Source organism: Plutella xylostella, chromosome 7 (assembly GCF_932276165.1).
Source record: "Plutella xylostella chromosome 7, ilPluXylo3.1, whole genome shotgun sequence".
NCBI lineage: Eukaryota > Metazoa > Arthropoda > Insecta > Lepidoptera > Plutellidae > Plutella > Plutella xylostella.
In genome coordinates this window covers 517081-542864 of record NC_063987.1, presented here as the reverse complement: position 1 = coordinate 542864, position 25784 = coordinate 517081, and the positions used below count along the sequence as shown (strand labels likewise).

At 36.0% G+C, this 25784-nt stretch overlaps 1 protein-coding gene and 1 long non-coding RNA gene across 2 annotated transcripts in view; one reads left to right on the top strand and one right to left on the bottom strand.

Moving 5' to 3' along the window:
- LOC105385696 (IDLSRF-like peptide) overlaps positions 1–25784 on the top strand; it is a 99123-nt gene that overhangs the window by 61690 nt on the left and 11649 nt on the right. The window contains exon 2 of the mRNA XM_048622046.1: positions 25551–25673. Within this exon, the coding sequence (XP_048478003.1) occupies positions 25553–25673 (121 nt within the window). The 5' untranslated portion in view covers positions 25551–25552. The remainder of the gene's footprint in view (positions 1–25550; positions 25674–25784) is intronic.
- LOC125488732 lies at positions 5526–5802 on the bottom strand. Its single transcript, XR_007266449.1, has 2 exons — positions 5737–5802; positions 5526–5589 (listed from the first exon to the last, which is right to left on the bottom strand). It is a non-coding gene; the product is annotated as an uncharacterized LOC125488732 (long non-coding RNA).

The following is a 25784-nucleotide window of genomic DNA, read 5'->3' as shown; positions in this document are numbered from 1 at the left end:
ATTGTGTGTACTTGTGTGATTCACTAGTTTAATGATTCTCTATGGTTTTATTATGGGTTTAGCTACACTTGGTAAATTCAGGTATTTGAAGTATTGTTTATCATAAAAGAAAAAACATACTTAACAATTAGGCAGCAACAAAACCAACAAACATTTAAGGGACACCAGTGTTATACTTACTTACTAGGTACTTGATACTAGGAACATTGTGTAAAATGTGGGTTTGTATAAAATGCATTTCATCTTCAAACCACTTAGATGCTAAGCAGTTAGGTTTAGGCTGTGGGAGAGTAGGTTATTGAATTTTAGGGGAAAACAAGCTATCCTTTTGTATCTCATGTGTGGTGAATGTTATTGATGTATGTATGCTTAGTGAATCTAGGCTTCTTACTGATCTACATATGTGATAGGTATGATTGTGGTACTTACTTACCCACCTAAGTATGTAAAGGTTGCTTTATTGGAATTCAATAGGTATTTACTTCAGTACCTCAATTACTAGTTATGTATCAGAAAACAGAATAGAATTCATGTAATTTAGTAAGTATTCCTTTTATTCAATGGTTATATTGGCCATAACTTGTACCTGACTGACTGTGACTAAGACAATTCTTATAAATTCAGCAAGTTAATGATAATTTATAATACTTAAAAACCTGCATTATACCCTTTTATTAATATAAATAAAGATTGATTTTGCTTTGGAAAAGATGTTAAGAATATTAAACAAAATTAATAAATAATAGGGTCAATGAGTCAGTTTCCGACCTAGTTGAGCACCAACTTTACTTTTACTAAAGTTATCTACTTGTCTGATTAAATAAAATAAATACCTTCAATTAGATACTTATACCCGTAGGGTCAATGTGTTGGATGGCGGCCATAGGAGCACTAACACTATTTTAAGTTAACTGAAATATTTGGAAAAGATAAAATAAATATTTCCATAGTGAATATTCATGCAATTTTACTTTTGAAGGTTAAATGGGTATCATTGGCTATATATTATTGACTGTGACCATGACAACTTTTACATATTAAGTGATTAGTAATAATTTATTATACTTATTATTCTCCTTTAATTCTGCTAATATAAATAATTATTGATTTGGGTTTGGATAAGATGTTGATAATATTAAACAAAATTTATAATTAGAGTCTTTGAGGCGATTGGCGACCATAAGAGTTTCAACTGTATTCTATTCTAAATAAAATTTACTAAGTTTTGAATAAGATAGGAAAATATTTTCATAGTACATGAGTTACTTACTACCGATAAATAAATTGAAATGACTTCTTATCAGCTTGGGTAAAGGAAAGCAGTTGCTGAATTGGATTCTTCTTACAAACTGACCAATATACATACTATATACAGGAGGAGATGATGACAGTTAGTTATTAATAAGTAATGTTGTGCTTGACTGTGATGAAGTTAATTAGAGGCAGGGAAACCACCTCGAACAACTTGTAGGTACCATGGTAGACACAAGCCAGCATCGATAAAATATTAATTGTCACATAACTCTGAGATCTACAATATAGAGATACATTTGAGTGATTGCTCTTGACACAAGCTGAAATGGGAGATAGTAATTATATTCTAATTATGTCCATTATTGGAAGACATTGTACTGTGACGATACACATGAGTAGACTCAGGAAATATCCGTGTCGAATAAATGTATAAGTAGACTCAGGGAATATCCGTGTCGAAAATACAAGAGTAGGCTCAGGAAATATCCGTGCCGAATAACTATTACACATTATGGATACATAAGATATCCGTGCCAAATAACTATTACACATTATTAAGTAGACTCAGGAAATATCCGTGTCGAATAAATGTATAAGTAGACTCAGGGAATATCCGTGTCGAAAATACAAGAGTAGGCTCAGGAAATATCCGTGCCGAATAATTATTGCATATTATGGATACAGAAGTAGGCTCAGGAACTATCCGTGCCGAATAACTATTACACATTATTAAGTAGACTCAGGAAATATCCGTGTCGAATAAATGTATAAGTAGACTCAGGGAATATCCGTGTCGAAAATACAAGAGTAGGTTCAGGAGATATCCGTGCTGAATTGTGAAGCTGAATAAAATATTATTAACATCATCTGGATCCCAATCAATAGATCCTTTCCTAGGGACTGACTGACAAAAAAAACAGTTTGAATAGAGCCAGTGGGCTAGAGAAGGTAGATGGGTCTGGTGGACGGATCTGGTCGTCCTTCATAGGGTGTGCGAGGCGGGGCGCACCTTCTATTCAAATTAAAAACCCTTTTTTTATATATATATATATAATATATATTTTTAAATCACTCTCAATTATGTATATTTTTTAAGAAATAACTATTGCTTGAGCTTTGTTCTGTTGTCCTAAAAATTAGATAAACTAGGGATTATGAACTAGGGTTCTAGGGATTTGTGCTAGGGTAGGGATTCTCTCAACCTCCTAAAAGAACTTGAGTTACTTCGGCAATGTAGAGTCCTAACCGCTAGACTAGACGATCACGTATTGGCCAAACGAATAATGCAAAACACGTATACCGTTACAAAACTTCTCTTCAGTTCGTTTCAGTTTAGTTAGGGCGAAAAATACGTCTCAAATAGGTAGGTTAGAGTCCGAAGAGAGTCACTACAGGGGGGGGTATATTACAGTGTTTCAAAGTAAATTTTAACCTTGTTGTAAATTTACAATACGGTCTATGAATCTGAGGGCTAGATTTAGTGGTGAACGAAAATATATGAAGGCTGCTGAAATAGTTAATCTACAAAATGGCGTGAAAAGATGCGGAAATATCGCTGACCGTATCAAATATAAACTACCTTCTCATTTACATAATGTTATTTCTTGATAGATGGACGGGTACGAGCACCTTTTGCGTGAATAATTCAATAGGTAGACATATTGCTGAATATTTTTCAAGCTTGTACTACAAATCTGGGCTTAAATTTTTGATGATGGCAGTGACATGGGACGCCCTCCGGCTGGACCGACGACCTTGGGATTGCCGGTAGAGAGAGACAGAGTTAGGTGTGGTGTTTTATCATTTAATACTGAAATCCTCGCTAAATTTTCAGTTATAGCGACGTAGTGTTCACTCAGGTTTTTTTTTATTCTGTTAAAAACTTTAAACCATCTGAAAATCTTAACTAGACGCGTTTGTAGTTCATGAAAGTTTCAGGCAAGTCATCCCACGCGGCGCATAAGAGTGATACCAAGAATAACTGAGATATAACAAAGTTTTAATTAAAATAAGTTTTGTGGGATCCTGAAAACGTATCCATCTTCTTTACAAGGTGTTGTGAGAATCGTTTACTAGCTGTAGGTACTGGGGGTCACTCTGTATGACGAAAAACGAGCAGCGAGAAGTTGTAATAAACGTGCCGATTGCACGACAGCTCTCGTTCGTTCGTTTTTCGTCAGTATAGAGTAACCCCCCAGCTGTAACTACGTTTAGTATCTTACCTGGCCTCGCTAAAGTTTTGTAACAGCATGCTCAGTCATTCGTACTATTTTATGAGAGTTTTAAGTTTATTTAAGTTAATAAACTCTACAGGCGCTACTATTCATAGTTTCGAACGTTGCTGTAGGAAAGTAATGGTTTTGTGTTGAGAAAGTAATATCTACCTACACAGTACACAGGTGTGCAAACTTTAAATTAACACGTTCAAGAAATGCTTGTGGGTTACGATCTCTTTCGCCCAAAACTCAAGCAGATGTGTTTACTTACTGTTTAATTTCGGAAATTAAAAATATGGTTGTTCCAAATTGATCAAGTTGTTTCAAAATGATATTGCGCAGATCGGTTAGAAAATTAATTATAGTAGAGGAAGGCTGAGGACAGAGTATCTCTTGATTAATATTTACATACAATAAGTATCGTCTGTATACCTTTATAAAATATGTTTTATAAAACACACAGTCTGAAACTTTTAATCATAACAAAGTTTCAACATAAAAGATTTTAATCATGAACAAGAATTAAATACAACATTGTGTAAGCATGTTTTATGACTACTTAAAATTTCTTAACAAGATTTTGGAATGAAATATTACTCGTAATTAAAATTTATACGTTATAAAACATAGCTAAGTAGTTTACCAGCTTGGTACTTGATCTTACGTGAATAATGCTTATTTAAGGTATTAGGTAACATAATAATTATTTAGGTAAATTATAAACGTACGTTCAAAAACAGAGGAATTACTTTGAAACTTATTTTCATGAGCGCTTCATGTTACATGTTAATATGTATTATCCTGATAGCTTTTATATTTTAGTAAAAATAAATAATACAAGCCCTTTTTAAACGAAACTGCTTCGCTATGTATTTTACAGATATATAGGTAATTCATGCACCTCGTGCATTGTACCTCGCACATAGTATTCTATGTATGTTTTTACCTTATATTAGTGCCGGTAAGCTTTCCATAATTTAATCAAAGGAGATATGAGTTTCTGATTAAAATAACAAACTTTTCTCAAAATTTCAAAGGTTTCAAGGTTCTAAGTTATCTGATTTACAGCTGTGTTTTTTAGATACACTACTGACGTAGAAGTATTTTGGTAGTGATTTGTCAACTAAAATATGAACAGTCTGATAAAAACATGACAATGCTTTTAGCACTCGACAATGTGTGAGAATAGAGTCGGACCACTCAGTGCATCTGCACATTATATTTTAACGGAAGTTAAAAATCCCAGACAATTAAAAAGAAAAAGAGCTAAAAAAAATCTACGGCTGCTGCTAAAGTAAGGTAGTGGCTGGATGAGGAAGGCCGAGGACAGAGTGTTGTGGCGATTGTGAGAGACCATGTCCAGCAGTGAATAGATTCAGAATGATGATGATGGTATTTGTATAACATAGCTTATGATACTTTTGATTCAGTTATCTATGTAGAAATAAAACACGAACAGTGTGATCTGTGTGGAAGCTACAATATCTGTGATATAGTGCCACAATCTTATCTGTTCCGGTGGCGACGTCGCTGTCATTGAATCCAGTGATGCCATCGATTAAATTTTGCCTATTTCTGGTTTAAACGACAACTCATTTCTGCTATTACCTATTTTTATAATTAGGTACATTCATAAGTATAGATAAATCAAAATATAGGATCGATCGATAGTAAATGAAAGAGGATATAATATATCAAACGACATTTGTTGTATAAAAAAATTGTCCACGGCGAACAGAAACAAAATTAGTTCTGATTATGTTCTGTTCTGATATAAGACATTAAATCTAGATTTTACAATGATATAGGTAATATCCGTGGGTCGTGGGAATAACGAGATAGAAAACTATCGTACTTAATTATTATTTATTTATTTATGAACACGTTATTTTTTTCATTTTCTTAAGTAACAAGAAACAAAGAGCATAAAATTAAAAGAAATTCAGACAATGTACAAAGACTAATTGCCAAAAATCCATTTCTTCTAGCCAACCCTTGATACTCGTAGTGGAAGAAGAAGATGTCATTAATCATAATTATTTCGTCTAAAATCGCTGCAGGTGCGAGAAATTCTTCTTGGTATACTGGCTAAGGTATAGGTACGCAGCTTCACTCACACCTGTGATCAAAGAAAAATAAAGATTATATACTTTCATCACGACCCATCCCGTCCCCACTGCTGGGGTACGGGTCTCTCGGGAAAATATTAATAAAATTACATGTGAGTATATGGGTAAAATTATTCGTCATATTTGGCAACACTAACCTGTAGCCGCTGCAACTCGTTCTTTAAATTTTTCTAACGGAATTAAAGGCGCATGAATACGTTATTCTTCCTGCATAAAAGCCAATATATCTAGTATTACTTTTCTTGCATCACTTTTCAGCGCTTTTGGCATTTTTACACCCAGAAAATCACAAAACAAATTAAATAACGTAGCGTCAGCCTCTTCGCAGAAATTGACAACTCAAATAACGCACAGAGTATGAAATGACGTTTGACAATGACGTCTCGTTAGTACACATTTTGACCACCGGAACAGATAAGATTGTGGCACTATACATGGTTTCATTTCTAAAGGGTGGGGAATTGTATCGGTTTTTTTATTAATGCTTTATCTAGGAGATACCTACTTACATAGTCATTGTACTAACCTATTTTGTGTAGGTATTCCTTTTTTTATGTTGACGAAAGTAATTTATTTATTAATGAGATTGCGTCTGGCTGAAATTTTTGTTGTTGTGTGGAAAAAAGTGTATTTTTCTTTTACAAAGTTCAGTTAGCTAAACGAGTGCTAAAGAAATAAAAGGTGTACCTGAGAGGGTTGCTAAAAAGATAATAAGTACGGCAAATGAAAAGGTGCCAGCCGGGGAATTACTTGGCCAGTAAAATAAAAAAAGGGTTAAAGGGAGAGAGAGCGGCCAAAGGAAATCGCGTACTTACCTAGTTTTTTTTAGTACAAGTAGGTTTCTTTTGTTAACCGTGAAATCAGACACATTACAAAATCTATTATTTTCGGCCGATATTGCGCCTACGGGACACAAAAAGATAATAAGTAGGTCTGTACCTATCTCTTCTTATTTTTTTATTTAGAAGGTTTTCATTCACACTTTCACACGAATAACGGGGAATCGCTTTGCACTAAGCAACAGTTTTGGCTTTATCATATGAAAAAACTAACCACTGTCTCTTTTACACTGTTTGTACTTTTTAGAATCTCTAATTACAATTTGCGAACAAAACACGTTAAAATTACCTTTAAAAAAGTTCAATTATCATCATGAATTCCCTGAGTAAATAAAAAAGCAGTTCACCTCGCCGACTAATCGCTGTACACAATAGAACGGGATGAAACAGCAAATTTGGTGGGCATTCATTAAAACCAGGCCATCCATCATGCCCAGGGGGTCACTCTATGTGATGAAAACCTAAGTTTCGGAGCGATGCTACGCGAGTCACGACTCTATCTTGTTGTATTAATGCCGATGGCATGACAGCTCTCGTTTGTTCTTCTGTATAGAGTACTAGCTGTTCCCGCGAGCTTCGCTTCGTCTTAAAAAGTTTTCCCGTGGGAATTCCGCGATAAAAATTCTATCGCCTATGTTCTTTCTCAGGGTCTAGACCATCTGTGTACCAAATTTCATTTCAATCCGTTCAGTAGTTTTGGCGTGAAAGAGTAACAGACAGACAGACAGACAGACACAGTTAGCATTTATAATATTAGTTAGGATTAGGATAGAATAACCTCCCTGCTCACCACAGACTCTGTACCAAAGGTCTGTGGCACAGAGGCTGTATAGTCACCGCATTAATTTCCACTTCCATTGAAACGTTTGACCCGACTGTAGTACAATACTACCCTCTAATTAGAACAAAGAAACAGCCCACATAGCTGTAATACACCGATAAATGCTTGTTTGCTTTGGGCTTAATAGATCCGAAAATAGATTGAATTCCAAACTAAAGTTATTCAAATTGAAATTCATGCTATTTCACATTAAGGCGGACCCTAGACCTACAATAACATTATGCAATATATATATTTTTTGCAATAAGATTGAATTGAGTTTTGAATCCAAATGACGTTTGCTCAATCTTCAATATTAAAGGTACTATTCCGTGCATCGCAACAGTCGTAGGCCTCGCGCGGCTTACGACTGTCAGAGTATGAAAATGTATGGCTCTGCTGCGACAGACATACAGGGTGGCCCAAAGAGTGACGTCCAAAGGAAAATATTTGATTCCTTAGGTTCCTTGACCTAAGGAATCAAACATTTTCCTTTGGACGTCACTCTTTGGGCCACCGTCCCTGTATAGGGGACAAAATGACAGTCGCGCGCGGCTGACGACTGTCGCGACGCACGGAATAGTACCTTGACCCTAGACGATTAATTATATTGCACATTTTTTTTTATATTGCGCAATATACCTAATTGATCGTCTAGGGGCCGCTTAAAAAAGAACATACAACAATACATTGTTCAATACGTCAAAAACTATGTATTATTCAACGTTGAGTATGAAAGCTTCTCTCGTTTATTACGCTTTTTCGGGAATTACGCGTTTTCTACAGAGTGTTGCTAAAGTGGCAAATATACTAAGCCCAAAAGGCCCAGAATTCACAAAAAAAAGCTATTCCATGTCACGTGACTAACCGCCCTTCTGTGTTAGGGCTCAAAATTAAACTATTAATCCTTTTTAGGTAGGTATAGGTACTAACTTCAGTATGTTCTCAACCAAAGCAAACTGCTTTATAAACTTCCCCGAGCAGTTGTGTCCCGGTTATGGCGCAGCTAATGAGTTGATTTCCTGAAATCAAGTTGCCTTTGGTCCCTAACTAGCTCAGCTGTATCGACATTATCTCCCATTCAAAGTACATTGCTGGCTGGGTATCAACCTCCGCGCGAGCCGGGCAGATCTGGTAGATTATTGCTATGCGCCCAGCGATGGATCGAGAAGTGATGGGGATTCTCAGTTGTGTAGGTTTTGTTGTGGTTAGTGAATAAGCTTGTTAACTAGATCGCGGTTGTGGCTGATCGAACAGTAATTGCTGCGACTGTTTATGGCAGGATTTCTGACTTATATTTTCACTTCTGAGGTATATTCAGATATATTTACTATGTTCATTCACTGGCTAAGCATTAGCTGATAAATATCAGTCAGTTTGTTTAATATAGCTAGGTACCTAATACCTATATTATAATGTATCCTTCCACTTCGGAGGACTTTTTGCAACCCAAAAAAGTATATATATATATATATACTTAGTTAACTTGGCTACCACAAGAAAATAACGAGTAACATATCAATCGTATTAACTAAATTTGATCCTACGAACTCTTCTTAATAAGGTGTCATTTGATGTGACAAGTATAATAGAGTCGTTAGCACCTCGTTAACGCTAGTTAGCTCAGGACAAAGATATGGCGTCTGGCTAATGAAGGCAGAAACAGGTCACTGGAATATAGGCTTTGTAGACAAAGGCCTAGCTCAGCTGAGCTCAGGCGTGAACCCACAACGTGAAAGGTCAGTTTTACTTGTCCAGAATTCTGAGCACTGTAGACACACTTGGGTGGGCACTTGGATAGATACAAGTAAGTACTTTTGATAGAGAACATTATATATTATATAAAGTGCTCGTAACATTTTAGGTTGTTATTGTTGTTTTATGTTCTTTCTAAACTTCTTTTAAGTACTTTATCAGAAATTCAAAAAGCGATTTACCAATTTTAAAAGTCTGTAAACATGAAAGTAAAACTTTGATATTATATGGAATTACTTTCCTTTACATTATCTTACTGAAATTATTCAAGAGAAAATTTTCAAAGCCCGCTGAAATGAAAAAGATTTGCATTTTTCTGTGGGTTTTTTCTCGAACATCTTTTACACCTACGTATCGTTCTAACGATCTTTACTGTTAAATACATATTTTTTGCCCGCATAGAAAGGGCATAGATATAGTCTAGTAGGCGCATAGATATAAGTCTGTCGACTGTGTGTGTGTGTGTGCCCTCAGCGCGATAGCGTATTTAGGAGAAAACTATGATAGATTATGTAATTCAAAGTTTTTTTCTACTGTTAAATAATATACTTGGATGTTTAGTAACAACTAACAAACCTAAATGAACCGTGCCGTGGATAAATATAAGGTTGATATTTTATTCTGAGGGTGATTTCCCGGGGGCCCGCGGCCTCAGAATAAACACAACAATGAGGCATTTTACATTACACAGACATTTCTATGATTTTTTCGGATCTTTTTATTTGGACTACTTAGGTATATTTAAAAAGTGGGATGGGAGGTGGGAGTAAATATGTGGGAAAGTATACATCGAATAAAACGAGATATTTATTGTGGCGCAAGTAAATTACCTTCAGATTGATTGATACGTACAAAAAATACAAACACAAGGGTACAAAAGGTAGGCTTTGCCGTAGTAGACCTGCTCCCTACAGTCCCTGACGTGGATTCTTTTGGAATTATCTTCAGAATTAGTTGTAAGTACTTATATGTATTTTTTTAAAGAATAGGTATTTTTATTTAGACTCCACGAAGCTATCAGTCTCTAATTGAAACGTAACGTCTTATATTTATTGAAATAAAGTCTATTAATAAAATTATTCATCTCCCGAACAGAGACGTCATTTAACGTAATGTTAATTAAAGTGATCGTCTTGATAAAACTGTTTTTTTAAAGTAACCATTAAGTTTAATGAATTAATCTGAGCACGGCGGTATTACATACACACCTATAGCACGAACAATGTGCTTCCCTGCGATTCAGACTGAATTGACGATGTTCATGAATATGTTAGTAGAGTACCTAAATTAAATTTTCAGTACAGAGCACATCCGCTTTGACATAATACTCGGGTTGTGCCGTTTATGTTGTATTTTAATGTGGTTATAAATATTGATTGAATCGAGCCGAGTGGTTCTTCTGGTTGGTTAGCTGTGCGTCGTTTAATCACAATTGTCAATGTGTAGGTACATAGTAATAATAATATAATGTTCCTATCTATGTACTAATTTGTATACTACCTAGATATTGCGAACGTTTATCAGAATTATTCATTCAGTCGTTGATGTTCGGAAGTCAACGTTTATACAAGATATGAAAATACTTACGCCTTTTTTCTTTAATTTAATTAAAATTAATCTTTGAAAAGTTTTCGAGGCTAAGAAGTGGACATTATGAATTAATTTGCTATAAAAATATAGTTTTTCGGACCTTTGTGCGTATGAAAACAGTTTAACGTTTACAAAATGGTCGCACAACATGTCATGAGAATCTAAGCTCAGGGTGTGCCGGTCCTGTTGGTGTTGATACGTCACTCGGTGCACCCCAATAATGTAAGTAAAATAATGTGAACCACCAACAACCAGCCCAATATTTCTCCTGTCAACAAAATGTGTATTTACGTTGGCGTTACTAAAATATAACCTCTAAGGGCACACAAATTTTGCGAACAGAGTGTACACGAAATGGGGGTAAACATTAATTTCACTTTTGAACGAAGCTGTGAGGCCAGGGGGTCACTCTATACGATGCTGCGCAAGCCACGACTCTATTTCGTTGGATTTGAAAGAAGCTCAAAGTAAAACATCCAAATTCACTTCACGTTCCTTTATTTTCACAGTTGTGTTGTCTGCTTAACGGTTACAGCCAGAATGAAAATCCGATACTGATATCGCTCTTCCACTACTCGTTAAAAAAAATATAACTGACAGTTCAGTGTGGCCGTTCGAATAAAATACAAAAAGTATCGATATCAATATCAGTTACAAAATAATAGTTATAATACTCGATTATAGTTAAAATATTCCATATTGGTTAAGATATTCTTAAATTTTAACATAAACTTAAACAAAATAGTAATTTTAACAATAATAGCTAACAGATTCGTCCATCCTGACTTCATAGTCACGTCCTCGTGAATGTTTAAGTAAACAAATTAATAATCTGCAATAAGTAGGTAGCTGAACACAAAATATGAAAATTATATAATCATTAGTTTCATACTATACAATAAAATTTAAATAACTACTCAACAGCCATTATCCTGCCATTGAACTAACCATATTTTCGATGACCATTATCCTGCCATCAAAAATAACTAAAACTTTATTTGCGTGACCTTTATCCTGTCACTAAAAACAAAATTAACCAATGGCCATTATCCTGCCATTGATCTAACCATATTTTTGATGACCATTATCCTGCCATCTAAAGTTACTGATACTTTATTTCAGTGACCTTTATCCTGTCACTGAAAACAAAATCAACCAGAGGCCATTATCCTGCCATTACTCCCATTAAACTTTTCAGTGACCAATTATCCTGTCACAGAAATTAATCATCATAATGATTCAGTTGCTTAATTATCCAATTATTATCCAGCTACAAAAAATTCTAGGTAACATGACCATTATCCTGTCATGAAAACAAACTATCAACTTTACTACATAAACAACCAATAGTCCTCATCATACCATTGAAACAAGCCAATACTATTGTATAACAATTGTGTAGCACAACATTTCTCATATTATCTTAACATTAAGGCGTGGCCAGAGGTGCGATGTTTTCAACACGGCACAAAATCATCCAACAAGATCTACATCGTTATTTTAGCAATTATTGCTACTTCTAAGCACAACCTTAATTAGTTTACAAACAAATCACATACATTAATCCATATTACTAAACAAATATGTTATTTTTGATTCGATCCTTCACTTAACAACTCCTACTCATATGTCTTCTACACACTCATCTTCATCCTTTTCCTCTCTATTCTGTCCCATACTATCAATACTGTCTACAATTTTATTGGTAATTTCAATATCGCTTCCGCTATCATCACTGGCACTTTCACTTTCCTCGCTTTCATCCGACCTTTTAAAGTTTAACCAAGGATGAACTTTATCAACTGGATGCACTCCTCTATATACAGCTTTTCCTTTATTTCTAGTGATTGCTGTGTCTTCGACCATATACCTATCATTACTTAAAACTTTAATGATTTTATAGGGTCCCAAACATTTTGAGATCAATTTCCTACTCTTCCCAGGACATAAAAGTGACCTCTCGACGCGAACCAAATCGCCCAACTGAAACTTACGTGCTTCGCACCTACTTTTGTCAAACCTATTTTTTTGTTCGCTTTGATTGCGTTCTATATGTTCACTAACAGTTTTTCGAATTTCTTCTAAACTTTCATTACTGTTTTCGCTACTAATTTCAATGCCTGCCTTAATTTTTCCTTCTGTCATACTCGTTAACCGTAAACCGAATAATACTTCAGCAGGAGTGCGACCGATACCTTTGTTTATGGTGTTATTTAAACCCCATTGCACGTCAAGCACCTTTTCATCCCAGATTCGCTCTTCTTGGCCATGATTCATGGCTGTCAATGCATCAAGGATAGTTCGGTTATACCTCTCCACTTGCCCATTGGCTCGTGGAGTGGCAACCGCGTTCATTATGTGCTTAACACCTATACCCTCTAGAAATTCTTTTAATCTCTTTCCTGTAAACGAAGAATATCTATCTGTAATCAACCTGACCGGGCGCCCGAAAGTTGCAAAATATTCTTTAAAAATTCGAATGGTCGTAAGAGCTTTCGTATTTTTGACTGCTTTTAATACGATGAATTTACTAAAAGAATCTATAATGACCAATAAATACTTGTTCTTCCTTTTACTTTCATTAAAAGGACCCAGGTGGTCAGCGTGGAGGGTGTGAAATGGTGTAGTAATTTTAGGGATAGGGTGTAGGAAACCAGACTTTTTCCCTGATGGAGTTTTACTGTGCGCACATTCCAGACATGACTGTACATATTTTTTAACAAATTTCTTCATTTTCGGGAACCAATATATTTCTTTAATTTTATCCAAAGTTTTATCAACCGAAAAGTGACCAATGTCATCATGACAAGCTTTCAAAATCTGCCATCGCACACCCTTCGGCACCACCCACCTTGGTCCATTTTCCGTCTTCCTATAAACGTTATTATTCTTAATGCAATAATTCTCTTGAATATCAACAATGCTTTTACTACTTGTATCCTGTAATATAGTTTTGATCCTATTAACTTCACTATCTGCAGACTGAACTGTTTTTAACCAATCATTAGTTATATTTAATACCGTCGGAATTTCTATTTCAGTTACGTTTTCTTCAACAAGTGGATTCCTACTCAATGCATCTACGTGACACATTAATTTACCAGAGTTATATTTTATATTACAATCGAACTCTTGTATCAGGCTCCACCAGCGTGCAACTCTCGGAATCATATCACGTTTAGTAAACGTAGCTCGTAAAGAATTACAGTCTGTGACTATAGTAAAGGGCATTCCAAGTAAATAGGACCTAAATTTAATTAATGAAGACACTACGGCTAGTGTTTCTAATTCATACGACGAGAAATGTTGCTCAACTGGTGAAGTCTGACGACTAAAGTAGGCTACTGGTTTTAATTCACCCGATTCCTGTTTTTGAAAAAGTATACCCCCCACTCCCAATTTACTTGCGTCTGTGTGTAATTCCGATTCAAGATTTGGATTATACAAAGCCAATACTGGTCTAGTAATAAGCTTTTGCTTAAGCTCGTCAAAAGCTTTTTGCTGATGTGTTCCCCAACTCCACGGACAATTCTTCTTCAGTAAACCCGTTAAAGGTTTGGCAATTTCTGCAAACCCCTTTATAAACTTCCTGAAAAAGCTTGCCAATCCTAGAAACTGTCTTACATTATGAACGCTATTTGGTGTTGGAAAAGATTGAACAGCTTGAATTTTTTTTTTCACCAGGTCTTATGCCTGCAGAACAAATCTCAAACCCTAAAAAGTCAACAGACGTTTGAAAGAAATAACATTTGCTCGGTTTAAGCGTAAGGCTAAATTCCCTTAACCTTTTAAATATCATTTCAAGCCTATCCAATCCCTCCTCCACTGTCTTTGAGGGAACCAAGACATCATCCATGTAAGCCACGGCTGTACTAAATCTCAATGTACCTAATGCCTTATTTATTGTCCGTTGGAACACTGCTGGAGCGTTCGATAGGCCAAAGGGCATTCTATTGAATTCCCATTGGCCATCAGGCGTGACAAACGCAGTCTTTGGTTTGGAGTCTTCATGTAACTCAACCTGATAGTACCCACTTGCTAGGTCTAATGTGCTATAATAACTACAGCCAGACAATCTATTCATCTGATCCTCCATACAAGGCAGGGGATAATGTTGTTTTATTGTTTTTCGATTTAATGCTCTGTAATCGACACACAGCCGTTTATCCCCTGTCTTTTTCCTAACCAAAATAATTGGGCTCGCAAAAGGTGAATTTGACTCGCGAACTATCCCGTTGCTACTTAATTCATCGACCATATTTTGAACTTCTTCTCGTTCCTTTTGCGACAACCTGTACGGCCTGTAGACAACTGGCTGGTCGTCACTAAGGTCAATGCTCATTTTCTCAATACTTGTACATCCTAATTCACCAAGCGAGGTTGCAAAACAGTCCCTATATTTATTTACCAGATCAAGAAGTTTACTCTTTTGTTCCTTAGAAACGCTCCCTATGTTTAATTGATCCGAAGTAAATGGCTCTAAAGAAGATGTATTTACTATTCTGTTAATCTCACAAACGCCAAGAGACTCCAAGACAATTTCTGCTCGGGCAATTAATTCACCTTTTTTAAACTGTATTGGTGCAAGACCCAACGGCGTGATACAAATTAAACCTAAGCCTTTTTTAATTTGATATACTCCTTCTTGTACCTGATACTCTTTAGATGGTTGTGATCTGTGACTGCCCTTTATATAAATACTACCACTAAAATCAGAACTGCATGTGATATCAACAAAGTTAGGTCCCGTTACTGCCAGCAAAATATCTTTCGCTACCTTAAGCTCCAAAAAGCGCGTGTCATTCCTAACCATTTCATAGCGGCTCGTTACTTTCAATCCTTGGTAATTTCTCACTATCTCAACATGAGACTGATCAGTGTACGTTTGTCCTACAAGCAAAGGATACTTTAGAAGATGGTCATCCACAATTACACACAGTACATTAGCAACTACTCCTTGTATAGACAGCTCAGCATAATTGGAGCCAATTGAATTTACTAAACTTCCACCAAAACCAGCCATGGGATAAACCACTGAAGAATCCCATCCTCCGAAAATGTCCTTTGCATCGGATTTTCTTATTAATGTTAATTCGCTTCCCATATCTATTAAACAACATCTTTCTATTCCGTTCACAAGTACCTTTTGCACGTAATCATTCTGCGGCTCATTTGTTAACCGTTTAACAAGCAATATGGCCTTTTCCTTACTTTCCTCTGAAACACCTTCTTTTTTTCGTGGCCGGTAACATTCAGACTCCAAATGTCCCATCATCGAACAATTATTACACTTTTTGACGGGCTTTGGACATTTGGACAATGGATGCCCTTCTTGCTTACAATTGTAACACCTGATACTATTGTTACCAAATGATTTATTTAACGTCATTTTAGAATCACGATAGTATTTCTTATTGCCTACTGACGTAATGGTGTTATTCCTATTACCAGATTTGACATTTCGCAAATAAGCTAGTAATTTGTCAGGGTCACTAAACTGCACCGCTTCAGCCCCTAGTCTAACGGATCTATCATCTATACCGTGGAGTATACACTCCACTGCGTGTTTTCCCGAAATCCCGCATCGATTTAGTAAAGCGACTTTCTCATAGAAGTAATCTTCAAGTGACTCACCAAACTTAGCTCTCTTAGCCAACATATCTGACAGCATCTGTCCATAATTTTCTTGTGAGGGAAAAGCGGATATAAGTTTGGTCTGCCACTCAGGCCATGTAAATAAAACTGTTGACAAACCCTCGTACCATTTTTTTGCTACCCCCACTAGTTTAGGAATTGCATAATGTATAACTTGCCTTTCACTCCATCCATACAAAACCGCACATTCGTTCACCTTCGTCAACCAATTGTCTATACTTTGATTTTTTAACGAAGGATCGAATTCAGGTACAACGTTAGTGTTCGAAAAACTTTCCTTACTACTAGATTTATTAAACAATTTTGACAACTGTGACATTAAGTCTCTAGTACTGTGCCTATTAGTAGATCTAGACCTTGATCTTCGGCTACGAGATCTATACGAGTTACGCCGGGATCGACGAGCTTCTACCCTCTCCCTACTCCTCGGTCTACTCTCTCTTTTGGTGCCACTAACACGCGTAGGAGACAAATCGCGTCTGAAACGACTACGTCCTAGGCTCATATCTTCACGACGCGAGATTGGGGAGCGACTTCGTGATGCCCGGTTACTACAGTTCGTTCTGACCTGCGATCGTTCTGGAGTGTGCAGCTCCCGTCGACGAAATCCATGCGGGGTGCGCTCTCTCCTCCTGGACCGGCGACGTGAAGAACGCTCTCTGCTGCGGCCTCGGCGTCCGATGTCTTCGGACGATCGATGCGGTGGTTGGGCTTCCTCGGCGTAGGCGTCCAGCAGCTGCTGAAATCCACCATTTTCACTCGCCATTCTCAACTGAAAATATAAACGAACGATTACTATTCTTCGTTTTAACATTCATTAGTCACCCATGTAACGACTGAAAGGTAAAACTAAAATACTTTTTGAAATCGCATAAATATGAAAGGGTAGAAAATAAATAAATAAAATAAATGGTTAACATGAAGAGGCAATAGGTATTAACATGTGCTAATTATAAATCAAGTAGCTGTAGGAATATAAGCAATTCTAGGTTATTACTTTATATTATGTGTGGTATTTATTCTAGTAAAATCATTTAAAGCACTCAAGAACAATAAAGCAACTGTTACCCAACGTCATTTGAAAGAGATAAACCATTATAACCTAAAATATCGGCATGTCCTGGCTAGCGGCATAAAATAAAAACATTTATTATTATAATCCTCGATATTATTATAGTACCTTTAATTTTCATTCGGAGGTACAAGGAACGTTACCGGAGACTGAAACCATGTGCTAATAATTACAATTAAAATTGTGTAGGCACACACGTGTCACGGTAATAAAATAACCTCGATCGTCACTAGGTATGGGTGTTATTTCACGTCACTATTTACAATAACTGGCTACGGGCATGTAACCGATTAACCAGTTTTGAGATATACAACAAACTAGTGATTTTTGTAAACACGACAAAACATTTGTAGACTGAATAAAAGAGTGACAGGAAATACCACTTATCACTGATCTAAGTTTATTTATACAGTTTAGTTATTACACTAATTTAACTAACAAAATTTTATTTTTTTACAAAAATATACTTCTGCCCTCATATAAAAACATACCTAAAACAACTTCCCCTAAACAACTCCCCAAAACACCTTAGGATTGCCGAGATATTTACAGATTTAAAACGTCATAACATTTTAGAATTATCACTTCAACTGAACAAATATAGGTAATTATTTAAAACTGCACATTGAATAAAGAATTCTGACGTGTAACGAACTTTTTCTTCCTCAAAGAAACAAAAATGACTCCCGTAGAAAAATAAAATAAAATTGTAGGTAGGTTACCTACAATTATTTGTATCTCTGATTATGTGCCGTTAAAACCACTATCATTTCGTATAATTAACCTTAACATAGAGGTAGGTACATACCTGGGCGTTGCTGTTCCACTTCTGAATTTGAAAGAAGCTCAAAGTAAAACATCCAAATTCACTTCACGTTCCTTTATTTTCACAGTTGTGTTGTCTGCTTAACGGTTACAGCCAGAATGAAAATCCGATACTGATATCGCTCTTCCACTACTCGTTAAAAAAAATATAACTGACAGTTCAGTGTGGCCGTTCGAATAAAATACAAAAAGTATCGATATCAATATCAGTTACAAAATAATAGTTATAATACTCGATTATAGTTAAAATATTCCATATTGGTTAAGATATTCTTAAATTTTAACATAAACTTAAACAAAATAGTAATTTTAACAATAATAGCTAACAGATTAAACGTGCCGATTGCACGACAGCTCTCGTTCGTTCGTTTTTCGTTAGCATAGAATAACCCTCCAGCGCACGGACGGAATAATAAGGGGCAACTGCATTTTGTATTTTTAGGACTCAAAGTTTGCCGGCTGAGCTACTACAGTTTGTTCTATAAAGTTCCATTGCAGGATTTTAATTTAAAGTTCATGATATTAAATTAGGGGCTTCAATCTGAAGTCAAAATATCGCGTGGAATAAAAGTGAAGTATTATGAATATTTAATTTTCAGTGTAAATTTTAGTCAGATGCAGTGGTCAGTTTTAACACCAAAAAATGCGGATTTAAAATATATTGAATTTGACATACCGTTCCATTTATGGTATAGTTATCCCTATCTTTACTAAGCAAAGTGAACTTTATTGAAAGCTTGCTAAACGAGGCCATTTCGAGGCTTTACGTCGAGTCCTTCAGGGATAACAACTGAAAGTTTGTACATGCGTTTTTATTTGAATTACATAAACTCTCTACATAACTAATGCGTTGTGCGAACAGGTCGCGCGGTCGCGTCCCCAGGGCTGGCCGGGCAGGCCTTTGTGAAGCGACCGTTTATGATACTGTGTAGCGCGAGGATTTTATTAAATTACTCGTATCTGTTAAAAAACAGATTTCTGCACAGTTGTTGGGATCAAGAACTGGAGGGCATGGGCAGAGGCAATAGAGGTATTATCACGAACCACATAGCTAGCTGTAGTAACTATGTTAAAATGTAATGAATAAATTCAGCAATAGGTAGTTCTTAAATGCCAATAGAATTTTATGCCTTTTCCCTGAAGGGAGGGAACTTAGACCTTAACTATTCCCACAAACATTTTTAAATGAGGTTCAATGGGAAATTTTACGATTAAAGGATGCATAAGTTATCTAGTTTTGTTGATCGCCGTGGGAGCATAATTATGTCCTGCAGCCGAGAAAGCCTATTAAATAGAACAAAATGGATTTACTTGACTAAACTATTTCGTGAATTGCTTATTTAAATTTCCTTTGTTCCTTTGTTCAGACACGTTAGGTTACTAAATTACTGTCCACTCGACTAAATTACTAGCCTAGTGCGAACAAGACGTAAACTGCGAAAGCAAAATTTAGAAGTTCCAAGGGGAAACCGTAGCCTCCAAGATATAGCTCTACATCATTCAAAGAACGGATTTGATAAATATTCACTATCAAATAGCGTCAAATAGCCTGTCTTTCGACAAAATTCATTGGAAGTTATTTTTTATTTAATTATAGGTACATAAATTTATTTAACGAACTGGCTACTAGGTGGTTTTCCTAGAACCTCTGGGAAACTTAATTCATTTTAAATTACTTTCCATGAAATCCAATTACTTTATCATGATATTAATTGAATTTCCAGTTTTATGCGTAGGTACTATAGGCGTTATGTACTTATAACAGCTACATAACTGATATCAATTCTGCCATTAAATTATTTTATATTGTTTTGGGTTCTATTTGCCTTAAAAGTTTTTTCATTGGACACCAAATAATGTGTTTTTATCTTTATCTGAAAACGTAAAACAATGAGCCTTATAGAATATGTGATGTTGGATTGTTTTGTAGTATACGAATGGCTTATAAATCCTATTTCCGTGAACATTGAGTGACCCTGTGGACTACGCACAGACCACAAGCTATGCTCTGTGGACCACCCGAATTGTTAGCAACTTGTTACGGGTAACCGGAAAACCAATCTCTGTTTGTTTAACTGTGGAAACGGTTTTCAATCTCTCTGTTTATTTTAAATTTAAAACTAGAGTGCCTCCCGAGTGACGTATCAACTGTACATCCCACTGGGCAGTCAGCGACTGACGCTATTCTTACTGACTAATATTTCAAATGATAAACCCTAAAGTAATTGGCTCTAGTGTTTTTCACCGAAATGTTAATATTATTTAAAATATTATTGAAACAAAATTATTGCTATAACATTACTTTTACTATAAGTTGTATTAGAGATGGCTGGATTGTTTTAAAATGAAAGCTTTTTATTTCTAAAGATCCACTGACAAAGGCACAAGTTTTGAAGTTGCTGAACAGGTCCATAACAAGAAGCTACCGGTTCGATTTCTTTTATCCCCTATTCCTTTAGTCGACGCCACAACGAGCAGAGGAAATAAGACATCGGCCGTTAAAAAGGAGACTGTTATGTCAGTTGCAAGTATTTCCTGTCTACTCATTAAGAGTCGGGAGAATTGTGTCTCTTCAGTAGGTACTACTGCCATTTTCAGGACAATGATAAGGAAATGTTGTTTTACTTTTCAAATGTTTCTCCGGGGACTAGGTTATCGTAAAACTTTGACTTCGTAAAGTTTATCGTTTCGAACAGTTTATCTAACTAGGGGCTTTATAACAAAAATACTAGTTAAGTTTCATGACAATCTAAGTATGGATATAAACTAGGCTATGTCACTTTCCGCGCACCAATTAACACCTTACGAGCTGAAACATTCATATACATCTACAACATTGGAGACGCAACGTAAGTTCTTGTATATCTGTTTATTAGATTATGAGAGCTCATGAAATGCTAAATTCAATCAAAAGACCGTCCGGCTCGGGCAATAAACTGACTCATTCCCCGAATGCCTTTTTCTCCCTCATTCACTCTGATAAACTGCTCACCTTTCGGTCGTCAAGCCTTAAAAGGGTTTCCGAGTAGTACTTTGATGTAGACTAACGTAACAAGGAATAAATTGAAATTTTTGCTTATTGCAAAAAAACACGCTAAAATAAATATTTTTTGGTATCAAAATATTTTTTATTTTCGGTACAAAGGGGAAAATGTGGGTGTATACTGTATAGAGAGGCTGTTACTTTCTGATGCTGTGTCAGACAGGCTCAATAATTGGCCCCTTTGTCTCTTTGTCGTGCACTGTCAGTTTTGTCCTGGAATATAAACTTGCTTGTGCCCGCCAGCAGTCACCACTAACAGAATGGGCGTACGTAAGTAAGTACCTTATTACTTCCATGGGCCAAACAGAACAAAAGTTGCAAGTTGAACATTACGTCAATATAGAAAATTTAGTCATATTTTGTAACGATTAAAAAAAAAAGCATTACACATTGAAAGACACATCTATTAAGTTCATAAACAAAAATGTGCAAAACAAAACTTCTAACACCCTGTCTATGCCAGTCGTTGGCTAAATTTAAAAAAAACTCTGCAACTTTACTGAAACAATCAAATTTTATATTTTATTTAGCAAAACAGCACTGACCTGAAACTTTCTAGGACATAGTTATTGTTTCTGAAGTGCCACTTCCGTCATGAAAACACGTTTCAGTGAAACAACTTCAGGAACACTTCACACGGGTTTAATTTTTCTCTTTTTCAGCTGAAAGCTAAATCTGCTTTTTAAGTTCACTCCTCTTTCGTATGTATGGAAGCTGAGGATTTGAAATTTAAATTGGGAGCTGTATTTTATGCTTCCGGAACGGAAGTGGGTGGTTTTTTATTTTCCTGCTTTGAAATATGAAGCTTTTTCAGCAATCCTGTTATTTGAGTCAACTTTAGGTATTTTAAATTTCGACGAAATTTCCTTTCGATATAGTGACTTCTGATATTTTGTATATGTGATATTTTTTGTTTCGCACTTCCAATACTTGTATTGAAACTAATTCAGACCAGTCCCGGCGTAGATAATGTCGCGATAAACGCGAAAATAAAAGTCTTTATCTACGTAGATAAAGATGCCGCATAGCTCGGTCAGCTGAGGTATTTTTTGCTGGACTCTACAGAACTTATACGATAAAAAATGCGGACCGTATGTATGTCTGTCTCTCACTCACGAGTTTAGAGATAAAGTGGGCGAAGTTAGTTTCAGAGTGGGCGATACCATTCAAGTTTTAATTAAGTATACTAAGTTCCGTTACTTATTGTTGATACTCTTTTGATTGGGTTAGTGTAATTGGCTTCGCTAAAGTTTTGTTCTTCAAGTTGATTATATCAAGTTTTGTACGAAAGGGTGAAGTTGTAGTCGCGAACAATTGTTGTTACATGACATACACCCGGTTTCAGAATAGAGTATTCAAGAAAATCTCAGTAGAGATTTGCTCAATGGGTGAGTAGATACTTAGGTTTTCTACGTTTCACAAGTCGAACATAGTTTTTATCAAACCGTACTTAGCTAAGTATTTAATCAAGGTGCCTCTAAGCACGACTTTACGTTTCATTATATGTACAAAAAACCGGTTTTAATCGATAAAACTATTGTATAGGATTTTTGTTAAAAAATATTGACGAATTTAATTTCAAACACGTGAAATTATTAAAAGAATTACCTATTTATAATATATTAGGCCATAATGTTATAAATTCAGATATTTCTTTTAATTTCGAATCACCAGGATAGACAACGGAACGCATTTCAAAATCCAATCTGTGAAATTCGAAATGTCATTGTCATTTCATTGTCAATCAATCAAATCTATTGTCATTTCATAAATATTCATCTTCAAAACCAAATATAATCTTGTGTATTTTACCATAGTTATCCATTAAATTAAAGGATTCTAACCAAATATTAAAATGGAAAGAAAGATAATAATTAGTTAGTTCAGTGACTGGACCCAGTGAGCAACCAAGTAGAGCACTGACTTGGTAGCCCCGTGTGAATGCTGGAATAAATAACGAAAACTGCCTTCCCTCAACTCGGATCTGTGTGGGACTCCAACATGCTAAAGCGTTGCGTAAAAACCCCTCTTCTACTCCGTGGTCAAGTCGCTTCTGCTGTTCGATTGTGACTAAGGGATCGATGAACCAACTACATATCAAGTAATAAGTCGCATGGCGAATTGGAGATTGATCGGCCACACTATCAGAAGGGACGCACCACCGCAGACGCGGTCGCCTCGTGCACACATGGCGGCGTACAGTCGACGGCGAGCTGCGAGCGCAAGGCCTGAGCTGGACGGAGGCCAGAGCGGTTGCTGAGGACCGGACGGCGTGACGCACTCTCGTGAAGACCCTCTGTACCACCAGGGTACCTTAGAACAACAACAACAAATCATACCCGGAGCATTATTTTGATTTCTAAGTGATTACTGTGATTTTTGTTGTTTCCTGATAAAAAATATTATTAATTAAAGAATATAAAAGTTTAAACAAATATTTTTATTTATAGCCATGAAATCTAATATAAGTCCTTACATTCATAAATATTTAATATGTCTCCACCAGTGCTGTTCTTACATGGTTCTTTCAGCATATTCTTCTTGTTTTCAAAACTTTGCAGTTCTTGAGGCAAAGGCTGCACAGCATATGGTTCCTCTTCTATTTCATTGTCCAGAACCACAAGTATAATCGTCTAGTTCTAGAGCCATGTTGTGCAACATCTCATAATGACCTTTTAAACCTTCTGCAATTTGAGTTGCATTCCATAATGTAGATATGGGAATCTTCTCTTTAGCACCACAAAGCATCACTCAATGGTGTTTCTTGTTGGGTTCTGGGCTCTATTAAATGCTTATTGTGACGGTATGGCTGCATTTATGAATGGTGTTATAAGATTACATTAACGAAGTATCGTCACTGGACACATTGTACAGCAAACAAAACTCTTGTATATTACTTGATATTTCACAATAATTATAAGTAAAAATATTTGATTAAGGTTTAAGTAGCCGAAATTGGTTACTTAAATTTGACAGACTCAACTTTGAGCAAGTACGGTTTGAGCGCTGTCAAACGCGTTGTGAAACGCATTTTTGTCGCTAAGCATGAAGATAAGCATGCCAACTGTCAAATTTGAGATTTCTCAAGCTCTGTTGCTCAAACCAAACTCAATCATAAGAAATCTCAATTCAGAAACAGAAATTTAATAAGTATGAACTTAAGTAGGCTTTGAGAACGACTCAACCTCAAATACTCAGTTGCGAAACCGGGGATAGACACTTGGCAATAATATTATGTAACAATAAAGTGAATTTGTATACTACATGGCTCTGTAATGTAAAGTCAAAAGCGGTAGTTTGCTTGGAATTAGTATTAATTAATTAAAATCCATTGGTATAATTTGTTTAAAAGCACTAGGATAGGTATTATATAATTTAACACATCTATACGTATAACGTTGATAGAATAAAGAATAGATAAAGATGTGCAGTTTTTTTGGCTGTGTTTTACTCGTTTTTTTCAGACAAATATACTGTAAAAAATTGTCACCCCTCTCGGCTTACTACCTATACCATTTTCGCAACTCCAAAAATGTAAAGGAATCAGTTTTCAATTCTAGAGAGTTCGTGAGTTCAAACTTATTAGAACCCATGCACGAACTATTAAAGGAAAACCCAACGCCAACACGACTTATTATTCTAATATCAAGTTTTATATCCACAATTTCCTAGAGTCAGTAAAACGAGTCTCTAACTAGAAATTAAAAGGCACTTCGGAGTGAAACATGTTTAAACTTAATTAGGAGGTGTTGCTTCAACGAATGAACTGCAAATACGGAGTTTTCTACAGAAAATGGCTGCCATTATATCTACTCGGTCCCACTAACGAAGACACTCTGAAATATTAGCCTTTTTCTGAAAGAAAGTGTTCTTTAACCTCAGTAACGAGGATTTTTACTTGCTGCTTTTTAAATATAAAAAAAAACTTCTTTCGTTTTTGTTAGTGTAATAAAACTCTAATGATGTAATTATATGTATACATTTATTAAAAGGGAAATATGATAGTATTATTTATTTATGCCAAGCAGATTGTGCTGACACTAATCCGAAAACCTAGCATCTGCAATTAACCACTATTAATACATTTCATGAGTGAGGGTTGTCGAGACGAACCGTTTCTAAAAGCCGGTTTTTTAAACTACGACAAAGCAACTGTTTTTTTGCGGGCCAAACCCTTCGTCTTTGTTGCTCAAACATGTTGCAAAGACGAAAACGAACGCCGCCCTCCGTTTTTCTGAGAACGATTTCACTTGGCATATTTAGATCTTTTACTCCTGTAGTCTTTTTCGTCCCCTCGTACTCCATAGGTGTTTGAAGCAATCCTTACAACAGCATTATTTCCTTGTTCCCAGCCATGGCGGTGTGTCGCATGGCGTACAGCGTGGCGGCGCTGGCGGCGCTGTGCTGCGCGCTGTCGCACACGGTGCGAGCGCTCGACCTCAACCGCCTGTACGGACACCACTCTAAACGATCCGGTGAGTCTACTACAACTACAATCCTATATTTGCACCAAAAACAGAAAAAAATACAAAATAAAGCTTAAAAATAAAAACCGTACAAAAAGGCGGCCTTATTGCTTATAGCAA